The 23,257-nt window shown below is 47.5% G+C and overlaps 1 protein-coding gene across 8 annotated transcripts in view; it reads left to right on the top strand.

Moving 5' to 3' along the window:
• Positions 1-23,257, top strand: part of ARNT2 (aryl hydrocarbon receptor nuclear translocator 2) — a 916,564-nt gene that overhangs the window by 847,507 nt on the left and 45,800 nt on the right. For all 8 annotated transcript variants that reach the window (XM_086957884.1, XM_086957885.1, XM_086957883.1 and 5 more), the window contains one exon: positions 22,825-22,963. In XM_086957884.1, the coding sequence (XP_086814010.1) occupies positions 22,825-22,963 (139 nt within the window). The remainder of the gene's footprint in view (positions 1-22,824; positions 22,964-23,257) is intronic.

Here is a 23,257-nt window from a genome sequence, read left to right as displayed (position 1 = left end):
TGGAGGTCACTCACTCCCCCCTCGCAAGATGAAAGGATGGTGGCGATGATTCAACCAGCGCCCCCACAACCGTGTTATCTATGGCATGCAGGACCAGGCAGAGGTGTTTGTGCAGACATGTTCTCCCTTTCTCCAGGAAGCCTCAGGCTAATGTCCTCTCCAGATGTCAGCCACCCACCTCCCCAAAATGCTGCAAATGTCGGACAGTTCAGCCTTCCTCCCCCCTCACTTTTTCATCCCCTACAGATACTCCCGAGTATTCTTCCACACATTCCCTCTCCTCACCCTTCCCTCTTCCTTTCTTCCCCTCCCAACGCGTGCACTCCTCACCCCCGTCCCAACCCCTTTTCAACCCTCTCCTGTCCCACCCCCTTTTCAACCCTCTCCTGTCCCACCCCTTTTTCAACCCTCCCCATTAGCATCCCGTCATTCCCCCCCACGCTATTCTCACCTTTCCCCTCATGCTATTCTCTCCCCTCCCCTCCCCTCATGCTATTCTCTTCCCCCTTTCCATCCCCTCCAACTCCCTCTCCCGTTGTTGGACACGAAGGCAGACACTTCTTCCCTCTACCAGGTATGGGCAGCTGCCATCGCGCAATTGCAGTCTGGTGCACCGATCTCCTCAGGGACACAGCCCACGCAGCCTCTTCAGCAGTACCTGGCATTCTCCTCCCATTGACCAACAGACTCATCCCCCTAATTCCAACACACCTCCCACCCCAAAATCCTTTCACTGATGCCTGAAACTTATGGGACTTGGACCCGACAGGGGATACCCCCCAACCATCCCTCTCTTCTTCCCCCACACGGAGGTCCTCGCTGACTCTCACTCCGCTCCCGCCTAGAGCATCCGCCAAGTGTGACCATCGCATAGCTGTCAATGTGGGGGAATGACCAATACACCCTTTATGATTTCCATTGCACGTGCCAAGTGCTCCTTATTAAGTTGTTGCACTGTTCATATTGGTGATATATCTCTCTACATTGCTATACTCCCCACCCCTTCTCATTTGCCCTCCCACCTCCTGACTCCTTCCCAGATCCCCCCTCCCCCATTGATGTATCCACTATGTTATAATGTTCGAGGCATGTGGGCTGCTGAATTCATATCTGTGCATAGATCGCCGCCTAGTGTTGGGTCCGGATGATTGCACATTGTTGTCCTGGAAGAGTCTTCGAAGTATCACGAGATAGGTGGCTCCACCCCCGGACTACAGTGCGCATGGGCATCCTCTCCATCCTCAGATTGGTTTTTTCCGCCATTGGGTTCGGATGTACTTTTCTTGACTCAAGTTCGGAAACTTTCTAAAGGCCAAAAGGCCTTCGGGGTCGTTGGTATTGTTCTTTCGATCGGTGCCGAGTTCTTTGTTCCAGTTCTTTTCGAGCAGGACGTCGAAAGGAGCCGCGTGGCCTTTTCGACACCAGAGGCCCGATCGTCGATGGAACGGAGCCCGTTCAAACGATGCCCCCTTTGTAACTCTAAGTACCCGCATATCGATGTACACCCGGTGTGCAACAAGTGCTTATCACCAGAGCACAATGAGGACAACTGTCTAGCTTGTGCCCGTTTCAGGTCGAAGAAGACGCTTCGGCTCCGACGTGCCGCAAGGCAAACGATGACGAAGCCAGCGCCCGACCCGGTTAATATCTTCGATGAAGAAGATGATGAGGTCGTCGAGACTGAGGATCCAGAACAGCTGTCGGATCCAGGTTCGGAGCATGACTCCAACTATTATGAAGACGACTAAGAGAATGTCAAGGATGAAAACGTCGTCGAGGTAAGGGACGACGTACCCCCCATCGGAGCCGTCGATGACGACTCGAGCGATGAACCAGGCCCAACAGTGGGTACTGGACCCGAAACAGACACTGAAAAACTTCCAAGGGCTCAGGTCGAGGCATTGCCAGAGGGCCTTAGCCAAGATCATGTCGAACATTCTATAGCCCCGCGTCTAGGCCTGGCTAAGAATATATCACACGAGCCATCGGTCGAACTACCTAAAGCGAAACCGAAAGCCATCGAGGAGAAAACGAAACCGGAACTGCTGAAGACAGTCTTCGGATCGAAGAGTTCGAACCCATCGGATCCGACTAAGAAAAAAAGTGTCGACGACCCCGCAGGGTCGAAACTAAAGGGCGTCGAACCGAAGATCAGTGCGCTAAAGTCCTTCACTAAAGTCAAGTACGTAGAGCCGTTGAGGTCGACGTCGACGGACAGCGACACAAACAAGGGACTCGAGTCTCGGAAGGTTCTCGTTCCGAAGCAACAAGTCGACAGGCCGCAGCTCGTCAAAGGCCTCGAGCCGAAATCAAAAGGCGCCTCGAAGGAGCACGTCAAATCGAGGCAAAAGAGTGCGCCTCCAACGACACAAGCACCAAAGTCGACGCAAGGCCAAAAACATATTGGCGAAAAGGCAAAGTCGGTCGGACCTCTATCGACGACAGCCCCGAAAATGGTCAGTCTGTCTAAAGACACTATGCCACCAATTAAAATTCGGACTGCCCCCGACTGCAAGCCCTAAGGTGCTCGATCCAAAACCCGGGGTCGAAACACCCAAGAAGGTGTCGATAGGAAAGAGGAGTCATCCTCCAGAAGAGGACATTGTGTACCAAGAGCCCTCCTATGATGAGCAGTCGAAACTACATATCGACTCCGAATCTGGCAGACTTACTATCAAAGGAAGATCGGGTCAGAAAACCTCTTGAATCATTCAACATCGCCTGTCCTTTTTGAGACTGTACGGTACCATGACCAGAACACTTCTGCATACTCACCCACACGCACTAATGAGGATATGGGGTATGACTATGATGAAGAATATAATTACCCTGCGGACACGGATCAGGATGACCAGACTCAAGCCTGGACAGACTCTGTTGACTCCGGGGATTCAGACTATTCCTGACACTCCATCTTATCCTGTCAAAACTTCGCCAACAGAAGATACAGCTACGTTTAACGCATTAATAGAAAGGGCAGCTCAGAATCATGATGTACAAATGCATTCTGACCCAATTGAAGAGGACTTCCTGTTTGACACTTTCTCCACTTCAGAGAAATCCGTCAAGACTTTGCCAATGTTGAAAGGTGTCCTTAAACACACAGGAGGCATTTTCAAGGAAACCACAAGTGCAAGGGTTGTTAACCCCAGAATTGAAAGAAAATACAGACCAGCGCCTGTGGACCCTACATATATTAAGGGACAGCTGCCATTGGACTCTTTGGTGGTATCAAATGCTCGTAAGCGTGCCAACTCAGACTACTGGTGATGCTCCTCCTCCGGACAAGGAGTCTAAGATATTAGAAGCTTCTGGGAAAAGGGTGGCTGCTCAAGCAGCTAATATCTGGAGAATTTCTAATACACAGGCCCTATTAGCCAGATGCGATAGGGCGCATTATGACACACTAGAGCAACTGCTACAACATTTGCCTGATGTCTACAAGGAGGGAGCAGAAACACTGATACAAGAGGGAAAACTCATATCCAACGCATCCATTAAGTGTGCGCTAACGCAGCAGACACCGCAGCCAGGGCCATCAACACAAGAGTCATGCTCAGGAGACATGCTTGGTTGCGTATCTCTGGTTTCAAACCTGAGATTCAAACCACATTATTAAATCAGCCTGTGAACCCTGATTTTTTTATTTGGTCCTGATGTGGACACAATCTTAGAGAAGATTAAAAAAGACACAGAAACAGCCAAGTCTATGGGTGCCTTGCAATCCCACAGCAGAGGAGGCTCCTTTCGTCGCTCGGGTAACAGAGGAGCTACACGAGGTCAGGCATCCCAGGAGACTCAATACAATATAGGGAGCATGCAGACCACCTATAATAAGAACAATAGAGGTGGATACCGTGGCAACAGCAGCAAGGGCAGAGGACGGGGGAATAACAACACCAGATCCTCCGCCAATACTAAACAGTGACGCCTTGTCACTGCCCCCGGACCATATAACACCGGTCGGGGCCGATTACAACAGTTCCTGCCAGTCTGGGAAAGCATTACCACAGACAGGTGGGTGAGACAACTTATTCAGTACGGCTATTGTCTAGAGCTAACCTTCACTCCACCCAACATACCCCCAAAAAAAGTCCTATGTCCGCAGAGCACATACACTTATTGCAGCAAGAAGTCCTCAACATGCTGCAAAAAGGGGCCATAGAACTCGTCCCTATACAGCAACAGGGTACAGGGGTATACTCGCTGTACTTCTTAATCCCCAAAAAAGACGGGTCTCTCAGGCCAATACTGGACCTCAGGCCCCTAAACCATTACATCTTGTCTGAACATTTTCACATGCTCACTTTACAGCAGGTTCTACCATTGCTCAGTCAGGGAGATTTCCTCGCAACACTAGACCTAAAGGATGCATATTTCCACATACCGATACATCCAGCACACAGGAAGTATCTGAGGTTTATATACAGGATCAGCACTACCAATTCAAGGTCCTGCCTTTCGGGGTGACAACAGCCCCCAGGGTGTTTACCAAGTGCCAAGCGACAGTAGCTGCGCACCTATGGAGAAACCATATTCACGTCTACCCCTATCTGGACGACTGGCTTATCCAAGCAAAGTCAGCCCAGCAATGTGCCAGCCACATGTCCCGCACTATTCACCTCCTACACAGCCTCGGATTCTCATTAAACTACACAAAGTCTCATCTCCAACCCGCCCACGTACAACAGTACCTAGGGGTGACCATAGACACTCTGGCAGCAAAGGCACAGCCAAACTCAGCAAGAATCAACAGCATTCAATTGCTGATTCTGCGATTCAGACCCCAACACTCGCTCCCAGCACGGGTGTTTATGCAGTTGATAGGCATGATGGCCTCCTGCATCTTCATAGTCCCTCACGCGAGACTACACATGCGTCCTCATCAAGAGTACTTAGCACGGCAGTGGAACCAGGCTCAAAGACAATTGAAAGACCTAGTGTTGGTGACTGGTCGTGCATACCACTCTCTGCATTGGTGGAACCCACAAAACCTTTGCAAGGGACGACCGTTCCAAGAGCCTGTACCACAAATAGTGCTTACGACAGACTCATCTCTCCTGGGATGGGGAGCGCATGTCCTCCATTACACAGTGCAGGGACTATGGACGACACAGCCTCAGAAGATGCACATCAACCTGCTGGAACTGATGGCAATCTTCATGGCGATGAAAGCGTTCAAGGTACACTTGTGCAACAAAGTCGTGTTGATCCGGACGGACAACATGACTGCCATGTACTACATACAAAAGCAGGGAGGGACACACTCTCCACAGTTGTCACATCTAGCGCAAAGCATGTGGAAGTGGGCCATTCAGGGAAACATATTCCTCATAGCGGAACACCTCCCAGGCAGAGACAACCAGATGGCGGATCTGCTCATCAGACACAGCCACCAGATGCACGAGTGGGAGATTCATCCCTCGGTGCTACAACCGTACTTCCAGCAGTGGGGTCACCTAGAGATAGACCTGTTCGCCACCAGGGAAAACGCAAAATGCCAAAACTTCGCCGCCAGGTTTCCACATCCGCAGTCTCAGGGCAATGCGATATGGATGAACTTGTCAGGCAGGTTTGCGTACGCTTTTCCCCCAGCCCCGCTGATACCGCTGGTGGCACGCAAACTGCGACAACACTCCATGACAATCATCCTAGTTGCTCCAACGTGGGCGAGGCAACCATGGTACACCACGTTCCTAGAACTTTCCGTGGTGCCTCATCAAAGGCTGCGGCTAATACCCAGTCTTTTAACGCAGAGCCATGGAGACATTCAGCACCCAGATCCGCAACAGTTGAACCTTGCGATCTGGCTCCTGAAGTCCTAGAATTTGGTTACCTAAACTTGCCTCCTGACTGTATGAATATTATCAAGGAGGCCAGAAGACCTACCACCAGAGTGTGCTATGCGGCGAAGTGGAAACGATTTGTCATCTATTGTAACAATAATGACATAAATCCGCTAGATGCATCGACTCAAAACATCATATGTTACCTGTTACATTTACACAGATGCAATCTAGCCTACTGTTCCATACGTATACATTTAGCTGCCGTGGCAGCTTATCTTCAGAACAGGCAGCACCTTTCACTCTTCAGAGTACCTGCTATTAAGGCTTTCATGGAGGGACTCAAGCGAGTGATTCCTCCAAGACACCCACCTTCACATGTCTGGAACCTGAACGTGGTTCTAACCAGACTGATGGGACCACCTTTTGAACCTCTACACTCGTGTGAGATACAATTCCTAACCTGGAAAGTGGCTTTTTTAGTGGAAATTGCATCACTTAGAAGAGTTAGTGAGCTGCAGGCCCTAACTATTCAGGAGCCATTCATACAAATACACGTAAATAGGGTAGTGCTACGTACAAACCCAAAATTTATGCCAAAGGTGGTATCCCAGTTTCACATCAATCAAACTATAGAACTGCCAGTGTTCTTCCCAAATCCAGATTCAGTGGCAGAAAGAGCTCTACATACCCTAGACGTTAAAGGAGCTCTCCTGTACTATATAGACAGGAATAAACTTTTCAGGAAAACTAAGCAACTGTTTGTTGCCTTTTCACCACAGCACAAAGGCAACCCCATTTCCTAATCCGGTATAGCCAGATGGATTGTTAAGTGTATACAAATTTGTTATCAGAAAGCTAAACGCACATTAACAGTTCCCCCAAGAGCGCATTCAACACGCAAGTTAGTGGCATCCATGGCTTTCCTGGGAAAGATTCCTCTTGAAGACATATGTAGAGCAGCCACATGGACTACCATACATATATTTACCAAACACTACTGCGTAGATGTACACTCCAAACAGCAAGCAGCTGTAGGACAGGCTGTACTCAAGATTCTTTTTGACTGCTGCAGCTGGCACCGGCAACCACCGCTAAGGGGAAACTGCTATACATTCTATGCACAGATATGAATTCAGCAGCTCACATGCCTCGAACGGAATATGCTACTTACCAGTATCCATCTGTTCTTGGCATGTAGGGCTGCTGACATTCATATCGCCCTCCCTCCTCCCCGGTGCCTGTCGCAGTTGTAGCAGTCAGAATTAATATCTAGCATGGACATCACTTACTGTATCATACTCCATCCCTGCCACAATGGCGAAAAACAATCTGAGGATGGAGAGGATGCCCATGCACACTGTAGTCCGGGGGAGGAGCCACCTATCTCGTGATACTTCGAAGACTCTTCCAGGACAACAATGTGCAATCATCCGGACCCAACACTAGGCGGCGATCTATGCACAGATATGAATGTCAGCAGCCCTACATGCCAAGAATAGATGCATACTGGTAAGTAGCATATTTCTTCAATTTTTGATCATGCCGTGCGCTTCTCGCACTACTTTGTTTTTGATATTCAATAAAAAATGACTACACAAAATAAACAGCTGGTTCAGATTAGAGTTAGGGATACGGTGTAAAATAGGTTCTTATTTGTTAATGATTGTGCAGAAGATAACATGCTTAGTGTAGTGTGTTAACTAATTGAGAATGGAGCTATAGGTCAATGCTGTAGGTGGGAGAGGGTTAAGGGGAGATGAAATGGGAAGATGAGTAGGAGGCTTAAAGGTTGACTTAAAGAGCATAAGGACAGATTTGACTGGGTTTGTGTGAGTCAATAGGTTTCTAGGATCTCCATGAGGAAGTGGGAGACCTTTTGAAGTAGGAGATATTGTTGGTGAAAGAGAGTGGATAAAGGGGAGGTGGTAGTGGCCGTGGACTGAAGGGGCACAGCTAAGGCAAAAGGGTGGTGGAAGTGGAAGTTGAAAGGAAGCTCTTTTGAGGGAAGTGTTTACAACTGCAATGTGAGTAGAGAAAAAGGGGCCAGGAAGAAGGTGGGGTTTCTGATAGATACATCTGCCAATGGATTTCTCACCTTGTGCATATCCCCTTGCGTCAACATTCGGCAATTCTTTTTGTAGCTTCGCAACCAGTGAAAGGGTGGTGAAAGAGTCACCCATATGTGGTGACTGGGATTGTGACATCCACCCCCCACACAACACCCCCAAGCACAATTCACACCCTACCCTAACTTGTCTCTCCGTCAACACTTGTTAGATCATCTGGCATGCTTTTGAAATATAGGAGCTTCTGCACAACCTCCTCTTCTGCACGGCCTTCTCTTCTCGACAGAAACTTGGCTCACACCCGACATTTGCCCTCAACATAGCAGCAGCTGTTCCCCCCCCCCCTGGTTTCAAAATCATAAGGCAGGATAGAACCAGCTAACCTGGAGGAGGAATAGCCGTCACCTATAAAGAATACATCCACTGCTCTATTACCTCAGGAAACTCCAGTGACCTCTGGAACACCTAGCCTTTAAGCTCCACATCTCCAGCAACACCCCCCTTTGGGGGCCCTGCTCTCACGGCCCAAGATCCAACTTCGGAAACACCATCACAGACATCATTGCCCCACTAGTGCTTAATTCTAGCTCTCCCGTCCGCCTCAGCAACTTCAGTTTCCACCTGGAAAATCACTCGGAACAAAACATAAACAACTGCCAAACACCTTCTCGACCCTGTCTTTATCAACTTCTCTGGCATCCTGGCCGACAAGCCCACCCCATCACCTGGACCAATCACTGCCTCATCAGCTTCGGCCTACACATCCCCACCAACACAGAATCACACGCTCCTAAACCGCTCAATGCAACTGGAATAGGTTGCCCAAGGGCACATGAACCTGATAGCTCAACACCCGCTGTCCGCCTTACAAAGACCCAGGGGCGTAGCTAGAGCTTGTGGCGCCCGGGGCTATCCCTCAGATTGCCGCCCCTTGGTGGGTGGAAGGGGGGGGGGGGGGGGGGAGGGGTTTGCTGGGGAAAAAGGACGGTGAGCACTTGAAAGATGTCCGAGAGGCAAGTAGTATTGCTGCTAATAGTTACACTGATCATGCAAGTTAAATGCACATACATGACACGGTCAAAGGCTACACTGTTGAATACACCGGTGACTGGCAGTACAAAAGGCACACTAGGCAGAACAGCCAGGGCGAGTAACCACAAAACCCCACGCAGCAAAATTGAAAAAGGCAGGGTAATAAAAGCACACAGGTAAAGATGATCAAGATATGCAAACCAACAGGCCCGCCCCAGCGAACGTTACGTTACATGTCAGGAAGGCCAACCTCCCCATCCTTAAGCATCACAAAGAAGCAAAACATTAGCACCAAGTAATCCAACTCGATCATCGAAACAAACACTTGATTACTTCATCGACGCACTGGAATAAATGACACAAAGATAATCAAATATCTATAATACCTAGCAGTAGATGGGGTCAAAGGGGCATTCAAGAAGTTCCCAAAGGAGGAAGTAGCCACATACCAGATGGCAAATGACGCACTCCCCAAGAAGTTCGATCTGACAACCAATATGCACTATGAAAGGTACACTTATAGCAAAGCAAGCTAGCCAACAGCCAGCCCAGGACAAATGATGCATGAATTCGCAAAGAGGATGGAAACCCTTATAGGCCCACAGTGACCATCTGCAGTGTCACTGTGTCTATCTGTGGTCTTGTGGTATTAATGTACGGAGTCATGATGTCCTTGTGTGCAGCATCATGGCATCCATAGGCGGTGTCAGGGCGACCAATAGGAAGGCAGCTGGGCCCTGCTCCGGGGCCCGGCCGGTTCTAAAGGAACTGGAAGAGGAGACACTCCGAGACAGTGGGACCCTGCGGGCCCCGGGGGACGAGGGGGGGGGGACGGGGGTCTTTCCTTCTGTCACTGGCTACATAGTAAATAAAAAACAAACTCTGAAGCGGCGGACCGCAAGAGCTAAGAGTGTGTGCTGTTACTAATGCATTGCGTGGCGTGAGGTAGTGTGTGTAGTGCACCTGACCGGAGCGGTAATATACCCAGGCTGTGCTGAAACACCTACATTCCTGGCTGTACGGTCACAATGCTTAAACATATTCTGTGTAATCAATGCTGCGCGCTCGTTCCTCTCAGTACAACTTGACGCACTGCAGGCCTGGGCTGGCACTGCAGCTCTTTGTAAATAAATAAATAAACTAAAGCTGCATCATCAATAGTCATTATACTCCTAGGATTCCAGAGTGTAATATAGAACAGTGGAGTGATAGGGAACTTGTTTTTATGTAAAGGTTTGGTGGAAAATACCTGCTCAAAGAAACATCAGCTATATATGAGTTGTTTTTTTGCAGTTTTATATAGAACGATTTTGGGCCAAGAGCTTTAGAGCGCTTTACATGAACTCCAGATTACATTATGCAAGGTGAGATTTATTTTTTCTTGTAGGCTAGGAGAGATTAAGTGATTTGCCCAGAATTGCAGGATATTCAACCAATGCCAAGACACGCACCTGGTTCCCAAAATTCTAAATCGGCAGCTCTCTGAGCTCCGGCCATTAAGCTACATCTCCTCCCAATGTATAAGGCTGTTAATCTTACCTCGTTTTCCCATTACTTGGATGTGTGTGACACTGTGGCATCTAGTGTCAACCGATCTGCCCATTTCAAGTCTGTTCAAGACTCCCACACACCAGTGGCATAAAGCAAAATGACCCCCGCCCCCACCCTGCAAAGTGGGCCCCAGAATCTCCAATATCTCACATATCTACATAGGCTTTTGGCTAAATGGTTGCCCAACGCGCCGCTGTCCCACACTCCTGAATTGTACATTTGTGTTCCCATAGCTATTCGTCTGATGTTCAACATTCCTGGCTTTAAACATCACACTGTCGCTTATCTGTAATAATCTGAGGCCAGCAATTGGGAACAGAAAAGATGATTCACTCAAACGGATTGTGCTTAACAGAAACCAAATTTAAAAAACTCGCACTTTGATATAAACAACAGTAAAAGAAGAGGAAAAAAACTAGCAGGAGCCTGAATTCTAAATGAATACGAAGCTAGAAGGTGTGCTTTTGCTTTCCAATGTTGTACAAGCAACAGCTGAAGAACTTACAGGCTGTAGCGATGGCCAGGAAAAGCAAGAAGACAGTCTGCTCGGAGTTATTTATTTATGCGTTTTTATATAGCGCGGACTTTACCCAAAGGCGTCAGAGCGCTTCACAATAGGAACAGTAATGATACATGAAGAAAATTACAAAAGCAGACGTTAAGTTACATGAGGTAAAAGTGATAATTGTGAGCAAAGCAAACAAAATACGTGAGGTAGCAAACAGTGCATTACAGGAGGAAAAAGTGACAAGTGTGCAGGTTACAAGAGAAAACAAAGTACAATTAGAGGTATTAGTGTGCCATTCTTACTGAAGTTCTCTACTTTAGCTTCCTCCTGTGAGGTGCTCCTCTCCCTATTCCCGCTCGAGGAGTTCTCGCCTACCCAGCTTGGAAGCCGCCAGCCGTTATCAATAAATAATCTCCATGAACACTGAGTGAGGCTGGGAGGGGGGCGGAGGGGGCAACAACGGTCGGAGCGAGCGACTGGACGTGATGTCACTAACGCGGCGGGCTGTACTTGGGCCGCGTTGCACTGCAGCCTGCACTCCTGACCTGCGGTAACTGCAGCAGGCAGGCACAGCCGCACAGTGCAAACGCTGGACTTTCAATTAAATTACCTAAAACTAAGTCCCGCGTTTGTGTGCACTGTGCATGCAGCCGCGGCAGCCTGCAGTTGCAGAAGCTGAAGCAGGTCACCGGTCAGTCTGGCCACGTCACAGAACTGCGGCCGCAACGGGCCTCAGTGCCGGCCCGCGCGGCCGCCGCCTCAAAAATAGGGCCGCCTGGGGCGGACCGCCCCCCACGCACCCCCCCTAGTTACGCGACTGCAAAGACCAAGACTTCTGCAGATTATTCAACACCTGGATCATCTCCTGCGCAGACTGTCTGACTTTACTCGAAACCATCATCACTCCCAGAACCAGACTTCAAGCCAGTTGGTACACAGAAGAACTATGATTCCCCAAAAGGAGTTGTAAACTATTAGAATGCTGATGGAAACACACCCACTCTGAAAATGACTGAAGCACTTTGAAACCCACCCTCCGGCGCTACTACCAGCAACTTAGATCCGCCAAACACTCAGCACTGACTGAATGCATTGAGAACAGCTCCACCAATGCCAAATAACTTTTTGGCTATTCCAATAAGACCCAGCCAGACTGCACTGTACTTCTGTAGGCGCCAGGAAACCCTCCTGCTGAGAAGCACGCCACACAAATAACACCTAACCAGTTCAGTGCTATAGGGAGGGAGGAATGCTGATTGTTGAGTTGCAGAGTTGGAATATGAGTGGGTGGGTCTCATGTTAGAGATGGGTGTAGAGTGCCATTAGGGGCTTGCACAATGTGAGGTAAGTGGAGGTGCAGAAGAAAAAGAAGGTGCTGTGGTTTAAGAAATTATTAGGGAAGCCGGCATGCATGCTTGCCCATTGTGCCTTTGCCTATAACTTTTAGATGCTGATGGACTTACTGGTGTAAGTAGATTGCAGAGGAGTAATTAAGATTTAAATACTGTTCAAAAGTGGTACTTTTTTGTTTATGGATAAGAAAAACCTCTACAGTTTTCCATCCAAGCATTAGGAATCTGAGGACTTGGTCCGCAGTACTCATTCTATGGTGAAAACCTGCTTGGAATTGGGACAAGATGTTGTCTTCTATCCAAGAATTCAGATGGGCCGGTATCTGTTTATTAAGAACATTTTGTATTGTGTCAATCAAGCTTATTGGCCGATAATGGCTGGATCGGATTTCAGTCCTTTCATGTGGACTGGTACTATTTTATGCATCCCTCCATGATTGGGGAATAGGCGTGCCAGCCAAGATAGCATTGAAAACTCTATTTAGATATGGCGCCCAAACGTTTGGTTCACATTTGTACAGCTCTCCAGCAATCTTGTCCAGGCCTTGCCAGTTTTCATCTCGCAGATGGCTCGCCATGTTTCCTAAAGGGTGAGGGATAGAATGGAGTTACACAAAGGCCCCGTAAAATCCTCTGGCTCAGGGCTTGGGATTGCATGCAATCAGCTTCTCCAAATCAGTTGAAACAGGGCCAGCATTAAAGACACTCACAGCATCATAGAGAGATTGGAAGTGAGCAACCAAGTCCTTGGGGTGCGTATTGGATTCTGGTTGCATCAAGATGGTTTTACCTCCATTGCTAATTATATGCCAGAAAGATACCTCTTTCTGATTCCGAATTGCATCTAATACTTCCCCTTATATAGTAGAATCCCAGGATCTTAGCCTGGTTTATGGTATCTTTGTAACTCGCCCTGGCTGCTTGGATATCTGTTTGAGAACCACTTTTAATGTTTTTATCAAAGCAGATTTAACTGCTCTGCAGCCTCTATCATACCAAGAGGGGTTATCTCTGGGCCTAGAATTGCATCTGGGGATAGATTTAGTGAACCAGTTTTCCTTCAATGTCTCAAAACAATTATCATGCAGTCTCATAACAACTAGTAGCGGGAGATTGGGTTCACTTAGTGCAGTTAAGTCTGCTGTCCAAGAGTGGCATTAATATTAGGTATAGTAACCCATTTTACATTCCTCTTATTGTTGCTCATGGTCAGTTCCCCATTGGGCAGGCCAGAGCCAAAGACAATTTGGTCTAGACTACCAAGAAGGGTTAAAAGCCAAGGAAAATGGTCACTTTCATACTTGGGCTGAACTTATATGTCAATAAGTGCTGATCATTGGTAGAGATCTAGAAAGAAGTAATCAATATTATTCCTGTACTCACACCTCCTAAATGAGGGTTTCCTGTTTATCTCTGATGGCATAAGGGAGATCAATCATTTGTTGTGCAGCCTTTGTGTTACTTCTTAGGCAAGAACTGTAATGATCTTATTTGAAATCTTGGATGTTAGAATTTTTCAGCTGCATGTGAAGACCCCACAACACTTAAAAATTTACTTCCTTACAAAGTAGGTGCAGAATACAGGGAGGTTTAAAAAAAATTACAGAGGGAATACACTGATGTGAAAAACCTTCTCCCAGGTATACAACTTGTACACATCAAGCAACAGCAATCCAAGCTCCCACCCCCCCCCCCCCACCCACCCCCCAGACACAGCACAGACTGCAATGCAAGCGTCACTTGCACAACAAAAGTACATCACAGCTAGGTGCAGCGAAAGCTTCCATCACACACCAAACAGTTATGCCCACCTACACACACATGCACTGACAGTTGTTTGTCAGGCTTCCATACATCCTAAAGATGCCCTACTGCAGAACCTCAAATCATCGGTGTCACTCTTCCTATTCTCTGGGACAGACATTATGGCTTCTGGAAAGGATCACCCATTCCTCAGATCTTCAAAGAAAGAGCGAAGGGCTAACACAGGTGTCCTGTGCCTATCCTAAATGTATTTGACGTTTTGTGATCTAAGCTTGCCGCCAGCCTTGCTACAGTGATTTACAAATTGCAGCCAAGTGATTACAGTAAGATGTGGTTTGTGCATGTGTTGTTGCTCGGGAGGGGAGTTGGCTGAAAATGGAGAGCAGCTCCTTAAACGTACAGAGTCACTTTTTCTTTTTCTTGAAACAGAAAAGACTCCAAGAACCTCTTGCAGCCCATTATAACCTGCCAAAAAGTAAATGAATGAAAACTCTTCACTCAAATTAGAGTCTATTTGTTGGTGGACTCTACCAGACAAACTGTTTGGTTGCAGCAGGTCTGTTGTCAGTTTACCAGATCTTACAGTGGGCTTAAAGATTACCCACGGCTTAATTTGGTTGGAATCATTGTCACTTTCACCGGCTTGGCCTGTCCATCTCGTTTCTATCCCTCCCTTAGAGTATGGCCCCTTTACTTCTGTCCTTCCACTGCTCGCTTTTAGGAAGTTCTTTTTCGTTGTGCTAAAGCACTCCACCAAAGTGCATGTGTTTTCCAGCGAGATATCCCTTTTGTCTTATCTGCTCCACCCTTGCTCTGTTGTTTTATTCACCTGTGTACTTCTCTCCTAACTGACATTGCTCTCTCTCTCACCCGTGTGATTCGCCCCCCTCCCCACACACACACACAAGATCCACGCTGCTCTCTCTCACCTGTGTGGTTTTCCCCCTGCCTCCCGTTTTGCTTCCCTACACCCGCCCATTTCCTGTTGTTTTGTTTTTCCCATTCGCACTTGAAAAAAAAATAGCTTTTCCGCTACCATTTTTATTTATTTAGTGATTCGTCGCATATCGGTAAATAAAAATAAAATACGATGCTTGTGTTATTTTATAGGTGTGCGCATGCATGGTGATGATGCATGTGTTCACTTACAAAATGATTATGTTGCAAGAGCCGCATCATAGCCCATTCCTTCTCTCTTTCATTAGCCATGCTGCACAGCTTCGCAGACGCTGTCTAAAAACATTGGCAAAGCCAATAGTTCCTAAAAGCGCAACGTATTGGCTTTGCCAATGCTTGTTCTCGGTCTAGACTCTAGTGAAGAAAGCAGATTAAACTAGGTTTGGAGAGTGCTGTAGGCTCCAACCTCTTGATGCACCCCTACTTCAAGCAGAGGTCTGTTTCAATGTATCAGTTATGAATAGCCATGCTTGTATGTTAGGGATGCTTGAACAGAAATAATGTGTCGTTCAGTGCAGCAGCCCTAACTCAAACTGCCAACACATGACACCTTTTTGTTTTGTTTTCTCCTCAGATGTGCGTCAACACTTTGGAGGAGATGTACAATTTTATTTAAAATAGCATGAAAAATGAAGGATAACTTCATCCTTTATGGCAAACAATTTTATAAGCATCATTAAAATAACGACTGCTTTTTGTACAAGTAATAGAAACACTTTGCAAAAATGATTCACTGCCCTTGTATTTGAATAATTGTTGTTAAACAAAAAGTTGAAGGGGTAAATATATAACAGCACTGTCAGGGGCTGCATGTAAACAGATGGTGAACAGAAGGAGAAATAGAGACGACCACCCAGAAGTCCTGAAGTACCGAAAAAATTATTACAACCCACCTAGAGCCATACTTACAGCTAGCCCAATACCAATTACCAATAATCAGTCGGTTGGCAGTGTAGAGGGTCCAGTCGTTTATTATAACAAACTCCTTGCGACCTAACCCCACAAGGTCCGCCAAGACGACTGCTGGCACATTGTCAGAACATCACATATATACTGTTACATTTCGAAACCGTTACCCAAGATGGAAAAATGCAAATTGGTACATGTTGGTGCAGAGGGAAAGACCATATATGGGAAACAAAGCGCTCTTGGTTTAGCTCATCTCATTATAGCAAGGTTGTGAGGGTGACTCCCTTCTGCTAACTCTGAGAGAGTCCGCGCAGCACCCCTCGAATGTGCTTAAAGAGTCAAAGGAATGCTGACATTCATCCGTCCAGGGGAGAGGTTCATGCACGTCTTCAGTGGTTAGATGCAACAAAGGTTTAGCGAGAAGAGAAAAATTAGGTATCCATTGGCGACAGTAAGAGGTGATGCCAAGAAAGGCACTAACTTCACGCTGAGTGCAAGGGACAGACATGTTAGAGATGGTAGTAATGCGTTCAGGAGTCAATCGCCTACCCTCCTTCGACAGTAGATGACCTAGGTAGGTTACCTCCTGTCGACAGTATTGGAACTTAGACAAGGACACCTTATTCCCCTTCACCGCCGAATCGTGCAATAATTTAACAGTGGCAGCCTTGCAGCCTTCTTCAGTGTCAGAGGCGATCAATAGGTCATCCACGTATTGCAAGAGCACGTTGCCCTCGGGCAAGACTAGATCGTCCAACAGAGCCTTGAGGGCCTGACTATAGATGCTTGGACTTTCAGTATAGCCTTGAGGTGCACGACAGAATCGGAAGCTTCGGCCAGATAACGAGAATCCAAAGATCTGTTTGCTATTGGGGTGGATAGGGATACTGAAGAAAGCATTCTTCAGATCTATGACCGAAAAATAATGAGCAGTGGGCAGAATCATCGTAAGGATAGTGGTGATGTCTGTTACCACAGGGTACTGGGGTACAATAACCTTATTAACTGCCCTCAGGTCAATCACAAAACGATAAGCATCAACGTTTCCCTGCGGGTCAGAATCAGGACTCTTCTTCAAAATTGGAAGAATCGGGCTATTACAAATATTGGCAGCTGTCTCCTCCACTACCCCTTTATCAATGAGATCCTGAATAATTGAAAGTAAAGCCCGTTCACCGGCTGGTGAGATTTTATACTGCGGTATGCGCAGTAATTTTGCGCCAGGTTTCACCGTGATATGAACTGGTGGATGTCTAACTTTCCCACGTCCGCATCCCCTGTTGCCCATAATGCAGCGGGAATGCTGTTCAACTCGGGGGGGGGGGAAGAGGTATGTTTTTAGCAAAACATTGTTTCATGCAGTCAGTGTGGGGGTTGTATTGTCAAATAAACACCATCAGGGGAGCAGAATATTTTTGCATTCAACCTTTTTAGCAGTAGCGGGACGGATCGTGAAGGAGAGTGGTTTAGAGATGGGACTAACTACTGGGACTCCTGAAAATCTCACGGATACATTATTTTGCCCGGACAGAGCCGCCCCTAGAACCAATGAGCGAGCAACTGAACTATTCATTGCCCCTGTGTCAATCGGGAAATTCTCAGAGGTCCCCATCAATTCCCCTCTCACATAAGGTCCTTGCTGATTGACTGGGATCGACACTTGGCCCCTACTCTGTCCCTGGCTGTCCTATGGGTGGACGTACCCATCCTGATCTTCGAATGCGTAATCGTCATGATAATATTGTCTGCCTTGGTGACCATCAACATGATTCCGTTCGGACTTGCCTGGTGCCTCTTCTCTGTGCATATCACTCCGGTCTGGGGCACCCCGTCCTCGTCCTCGGATTGCCCCGTTCTGGGCAAGCAATAACGGGCACTGCGCTTTCCAGTGTCCCTCCTGTTTACAATAGGAACATTGGTTTATCCCTATAGTCTGAGCCCCGCCTGTGCCTCTGCCTATTCCCGCCCCTCTGGACACGGGCCCTCCGGCTCCTCTCCCTCCTCCCTGTCCTCGCACAACTTGCTGAAGCAGCACCTGTGTTTTTAAGATCCTTGGCCTTTTTCTCCACTTTATCCTTGCTTTCGTTTTCCCTATGCTCGTAATATTGGGCCATGCTCAAAATCACGGAGGGAGTGGAGGTAGTCCAGGTGCTTTCTGCGGCCTGCAACCGTGCAGACATTTCCGGTGCCAAATTGGTAACAAATCTATTCACGAACAACCTGATCCCACCTTCTGTGGCCAAGTCCTTCCCACTAAAGTCAATGAAAACCCCTTCAAACCTGGGAAAGAAATCGGACACACTTTCATCCTTTTTCTGCCTACAAGCTGTCAGTTTGTCCCAGTTATCTTTCGTGGAGGAATCATGGTATGCATGTACGCTATTATTTTTGCTGGCAAAGAGGTGCTTTCGTTTCTAGGCTTATCCCCAGGTTTTCGATCTCGGTCCCAATCCTTCAACTCGTTCCAAGTTCCCCCTAGTTCCGCAGCATGATCGGCGTCATGAACCTGCTGCCATATATCGACCGGAACTAGTAACCCAAAGAATAGCCTGACATCTGCCAATGTCATTACAGCCGAGGCTGTGGCTTCAGTCAGTTCCTTGTAGTAGGCGGAGCGATTCTTGCGGGGATCGGGCAGTTGAGATTTAAGGGCAAGAACCTCACTTCGCTTCCACGTAGTGTACACCCATTGCTCCTGGAACCGGGCCTCTACTCGAGCTCTTATAACTTGGTCAGCATTATCTCGTGCTTCAGGAATTTCGGGATGAAAAATAGGGTGCACTTCCCGCATGGGATGCTGGGAAGTCCAATTGGGGCTTTTTATGAACATTCTGCCTCGATATTTCACTAATGTGTCGACATTCTCGTATACCTCCTGTGGATCCATGTTAAACTAATGAGTCCAGTCTTGGATGGTATGCAGTACCTGAGGGGCCATCCCATCCCGGAAACATAGTTCCCAGGCCTCGATGAGGTAACAAGACCTCTGATATAGGGAATGCTGCTGCATTACCAGCTCCAAATCTTTAATAGTGCTCCATATATCAGCTACTGTGTATATATTGTTCTGCATCAATTTAGCTGCCTGATCTGCTACTGCTTCTTTTTCACCATACCCTACAGAGGCTCTCGTGAATAATCGTTTACTGCTCAGACCTCCCGGTTCCCCCTTCGGTGTTTGCCCCAGATCTCCGGGTGTTGTACTGGCCGATTAGGAGGTCCAAATGGGGCTTGGAGCTGCTAACACCATATGGGACGTTCCCGGGGGCTGTTGGGGTCAGGGATGATAATATTGTCTGCCTTGGTGACCATCAAAATGATTCCGTTCGGACTTGCCTGGTGCCTCTTCTCTCACTGAGGTAGGTGGGGCATGGGTAGTCCCCAGGGAGGTGAGAGGCACATCTTCCTCCAGTGCGGAGGCCAGGGGCGCAGCAGTCAGCCGGAGAGGTACAGCGGGGTATATGCGTTGAGGCGCATACGGTGGGGCAGGCCGTTTATCTAACAAATCCTCTATCTCATCCTCGACTTCATTCCGTGTCACATAACTCTTATCCACCTGCAACCTAAACTGTCTGTCTGCATACTCAATATTTTGCTCGGTCTTATTTTTATCATGAGCAATGGCTTTCTGAGTTACAGTCTGCCCTTGCTGTATCTTCAGGAGTTTTTCAGACCGGATGCGTCTCCGCTTCGCCTCTTTCTGCCATTTATTAAGAGTATCAAACATGGCCTGTCTACTGCGTTTAGCAAACAGGCGTTCTTGCAGATACTGGATCTTTTTCTTATCAAAAGACCCGGTCTTTGGCCATTGTAGTTCTACATTATCTTTAGTGTATTTATTCCACAAGGTATTAAAGAGGAGGGGCCCTATTCCGTGCTTGCAAAACATATCATGGCTGGGAGTTCCCTCCGGAGGGGCTGGCTGGCTTTCATCCAACCTTGTGCTCCCTCGGTGAATACAGCCAAAGCATAGTTTACTAAAGCACAGCATCGCCCCTTTTACCAAAATCGAGCTGAAAAGGAATCAAAATTGTTAATCACAACACTCTCATACACATGGCCATGTCTGCACTCGAATTCACTCTTACACAAATAAAGTAACCACAGCACGAAAACGAGTCTTCAATTTACATCAACATGAAAGACAAAAACACAGGTATTTGCAAACAAGAGGTGGAGCCCGTTGACTCCCACCTATGGAGAACCCTTTCCAGAACTTCAAAGCTCAAAAATGACAAAGTCCAACAGTCTTGTCCTTAGACTGCCTAGAGATAGCCACACAGGTTTCTCTAAACCACAGACCGACCTACGGGCCATCCGACAGCATTCATGGTTCCCCTCCCGAACTATTCTGGCCAAGCCCGCTTTTCAAGCACAGCTCCAGATCTGTCTGAGTGCCACCCAATCTCAGCCGCCGGCGTTCCCGAGAGCAGTCCGGCTGGGTGAAAACCGCAATTTACATCGAGGCGTCTGGTCTCAATCTCTAGTTATTTTCACAATCCAAAACAGGGGTGTCCCTACGTCTGCCCCGTCAGACCCCCTTTGTCAAGTTCTCCGTGACCAAAGGTCACCAAATGCCAAGTCTCAAATCCAAAATCCAAGAGATATCCAACACAAGACAAGACACTCACCTGGTGCACTCAGGACCGATTGTGCGTTCTCCACTGCCAATTCCTGTTAAGCCAACGTGGCTGGTTCTCGGGTTGCACCCGAAGGACTCCGGCGTGGGGTCACTAGCAGCTGGGGTTCTCTCAATCGGGAGAGCGGAGCAGACCCCAAATTCTTTGGTCTATCCTTCCCCGACCCCCCCCCCGACCCCCGATCAAGATCGCCCTTTTCAATGTCCCGTTTCTTTTCTGGTTACAGAGGGACGACCCCAACGCGGAGTCCCGGCGAAGTCGCCAACTGAAGTACCGAAAAAATTATTACAACCCACCTAGAGCCATACTTACAACTAGCCCAATGCCAATTACCAATAATCAGTCGGTTGGCAGTGTAGAAGGTCCAATCGTTTATTATAACAAACAAATTCTGCCAAAGGAGCTCCATGCGACCTAACCCCACGAGGTCCGCAAAGAAGACTGCTGGCACATTGTCAGAACATCACATATATACTGTTACATTTCGAAACCGTTACCCAAGATGTAAAAATACAAGTTGGTACAGGTTGGTGCAGAGGGAAAGACCATATATGGGAAACAAAGCGCTCTTGGTTTAGCTCATCTCATTATAGCAAGGTCGTGAGGGTGACTCCCTTTGGCTAACTCCGAGAGAGTCCGCGCAGCACCCCTCGGAATGTGCTTATCCAGCCTCCCCCTTCTACCTATAACCTTGACAGGCCTAACGTGCAGAAACAGCAGTTTGCAACAGGCTATTTCTCAGGGGAACGGCTTTGGCAGAATGCAAGGATAGGACTTGCTAATGCAGAGATCGAACGAGGCCACAAAATGGCATCGGTCGAGCCAAGGCGTGCTGTCTGTGATCTAGATACAAAAACATGCAATATGGTGTATGCTAATTCCTAAATTACTTCCTTTAATGTGTATATTAATGTTTGCGTTTCTTCGTTAGTCTTACTAGATGCATCACGCTAATTATCAAAAGCAACTATATGTTTCGCTAACCCGGAAGTGAATTCTGGTTCCTCAGTCCAAATGAGAAGTACCTTTTTCAGAAGCCAATCCCTAAAATTGAACTAAACCCTATGGGGCCGATAAGGATGGCACGCGGACTTTTGACTGGCCACCAGTGGTGCGGCGGTCCCGTACCTGCAATTAGGATGCCACTGTGGCAGTGGCATCCTCTATTTTCAAAGCACCGCCCGCCACAATACTGGGAATGCACTGTGTGCATTGTCATGCACAAGGTGACAGGCACCGCGAGGTGCCTGCCACCTTGTCCATGAAAATGTAGGGAAGTACCATAGGTACCCCCATGTGCACCCCCTATCCCACAATAACCTGACAGGCCCGACAGCAAAATCCACATGCGATGCCCCCACGGAAAGGCTGCTTCCCACACCCATGCTGATATGGATGGCGGTGTCTAGCCGCCACCGCCACCATATCTAGCCTCTTTTCCGCCCCCGGTGGACTGGTCGACCAGCGGAAAACCGGCGGACGGTCTTTCCATCCGCCGGGGTCCCCCCACCATACTAATATGATGGGGGGGAAATTGGTGTCGGGCGGAGGGAAATGTAGGGCGGATCGCCACTGCTATGCTGGCAGTGGCGATCTGGCCTACATCATAATCAGCCCCTAAGTCTTCATCTAACCTCCTAAGCGTAAATCCTAACTCCTAAGCCTCACTCACTTCCTTTTTTCTCCAGGGGGATTTCAGTTGGAATGTGTGCTTTCAGGCTGTCAATGTTTACATGACTGTTTTTGTAACTTAAAGGACCCAAACTTTCTTGGAAGCACTGGATGAGTAATATGCACTAAAATATTTGGAAGCTAACTTCTGCTGTTAGCTGATTTAATACATAATGACCTTTTTTGCTTGAGAAATCATTCAATGATATCCAGTTAAGCAAATTTATCGTAAGTAATTCCTTATTTTCGCTATCTCCTTTTACAGATGCCATAAAATGGGTAGGCCAAACAGATGACATTAAATGGAAGTGGTACTTTTGACATAGATTAAACAGCTAGCTAGTCTAGGTGGCAAAGCAGGATCAGTTAACTTCCTGTTGGGGATATTATAGACTCTAGACAAGTCTTGAATACATTTATTTTGAATTGGTAACTATTGTAGTTTTGGGATAGAAAAGAAAGCTAAAACCCATGGGACCGAAGAAGCAGGGGAGAGCTGGGACTGGAAAGAGAAATTGACAGCGTGGTCTAGAGTTTATGGACTGTTCATGTCTAACTTGTATCTCTTTATTGTTATTTTTGCAGCTCGTCTGTGGTGCATGTGTCTGGTGTGAACGATATTCAGTCTCCAACCTCTACCGGACAGAACCTAACGCAGATCTCGCGACAGTTGAATCCAACCCAGGTGGCCTGGTCAGGAAACCGCCCTCCATTTGCAGGACAGGTAGAGCACATGTCTATTCTGCTAACATTGTTCACTATTACCTATCTCAGTAGCACTTAAGAAGGATCTGCTATTCTCTATACTCACTGCAACTAAGGTCATTTGTGCAAAGAAGGGAGCCTTAAAGGCAGGGTCCATGACAGTAAAGTTCACATTAGCGCAAGAGAATGCAACAAAAGGAAATATATTCTTTTTAACTAATACTCTTGTGTGCTTAAAAAGACAGTGTGAACATATTAAACATTTCAGTGTCTTGGGCAGTGTAAGCTATTGACATTAAATGTATATCTGTTT

This window comes from Lissotriton vulgaris, chromosome 2_1 (genome assembly GCF_964263255.1).
Source record: "Lissotriton vulgaris chromosome 2_1, aLisVul1.2, whole genome shotgun sequence".
NCBI classification, from domain to species: domain Eukaryota; kingdom Metazoa; phylum Chordata; class Amphibia; order Caudata; family Salamandridae; genus Lissotriton; species Lissotriton vulgaris.
This window is presented reverse-complemented; position numbering and strand designations above follow the sequence as displayed.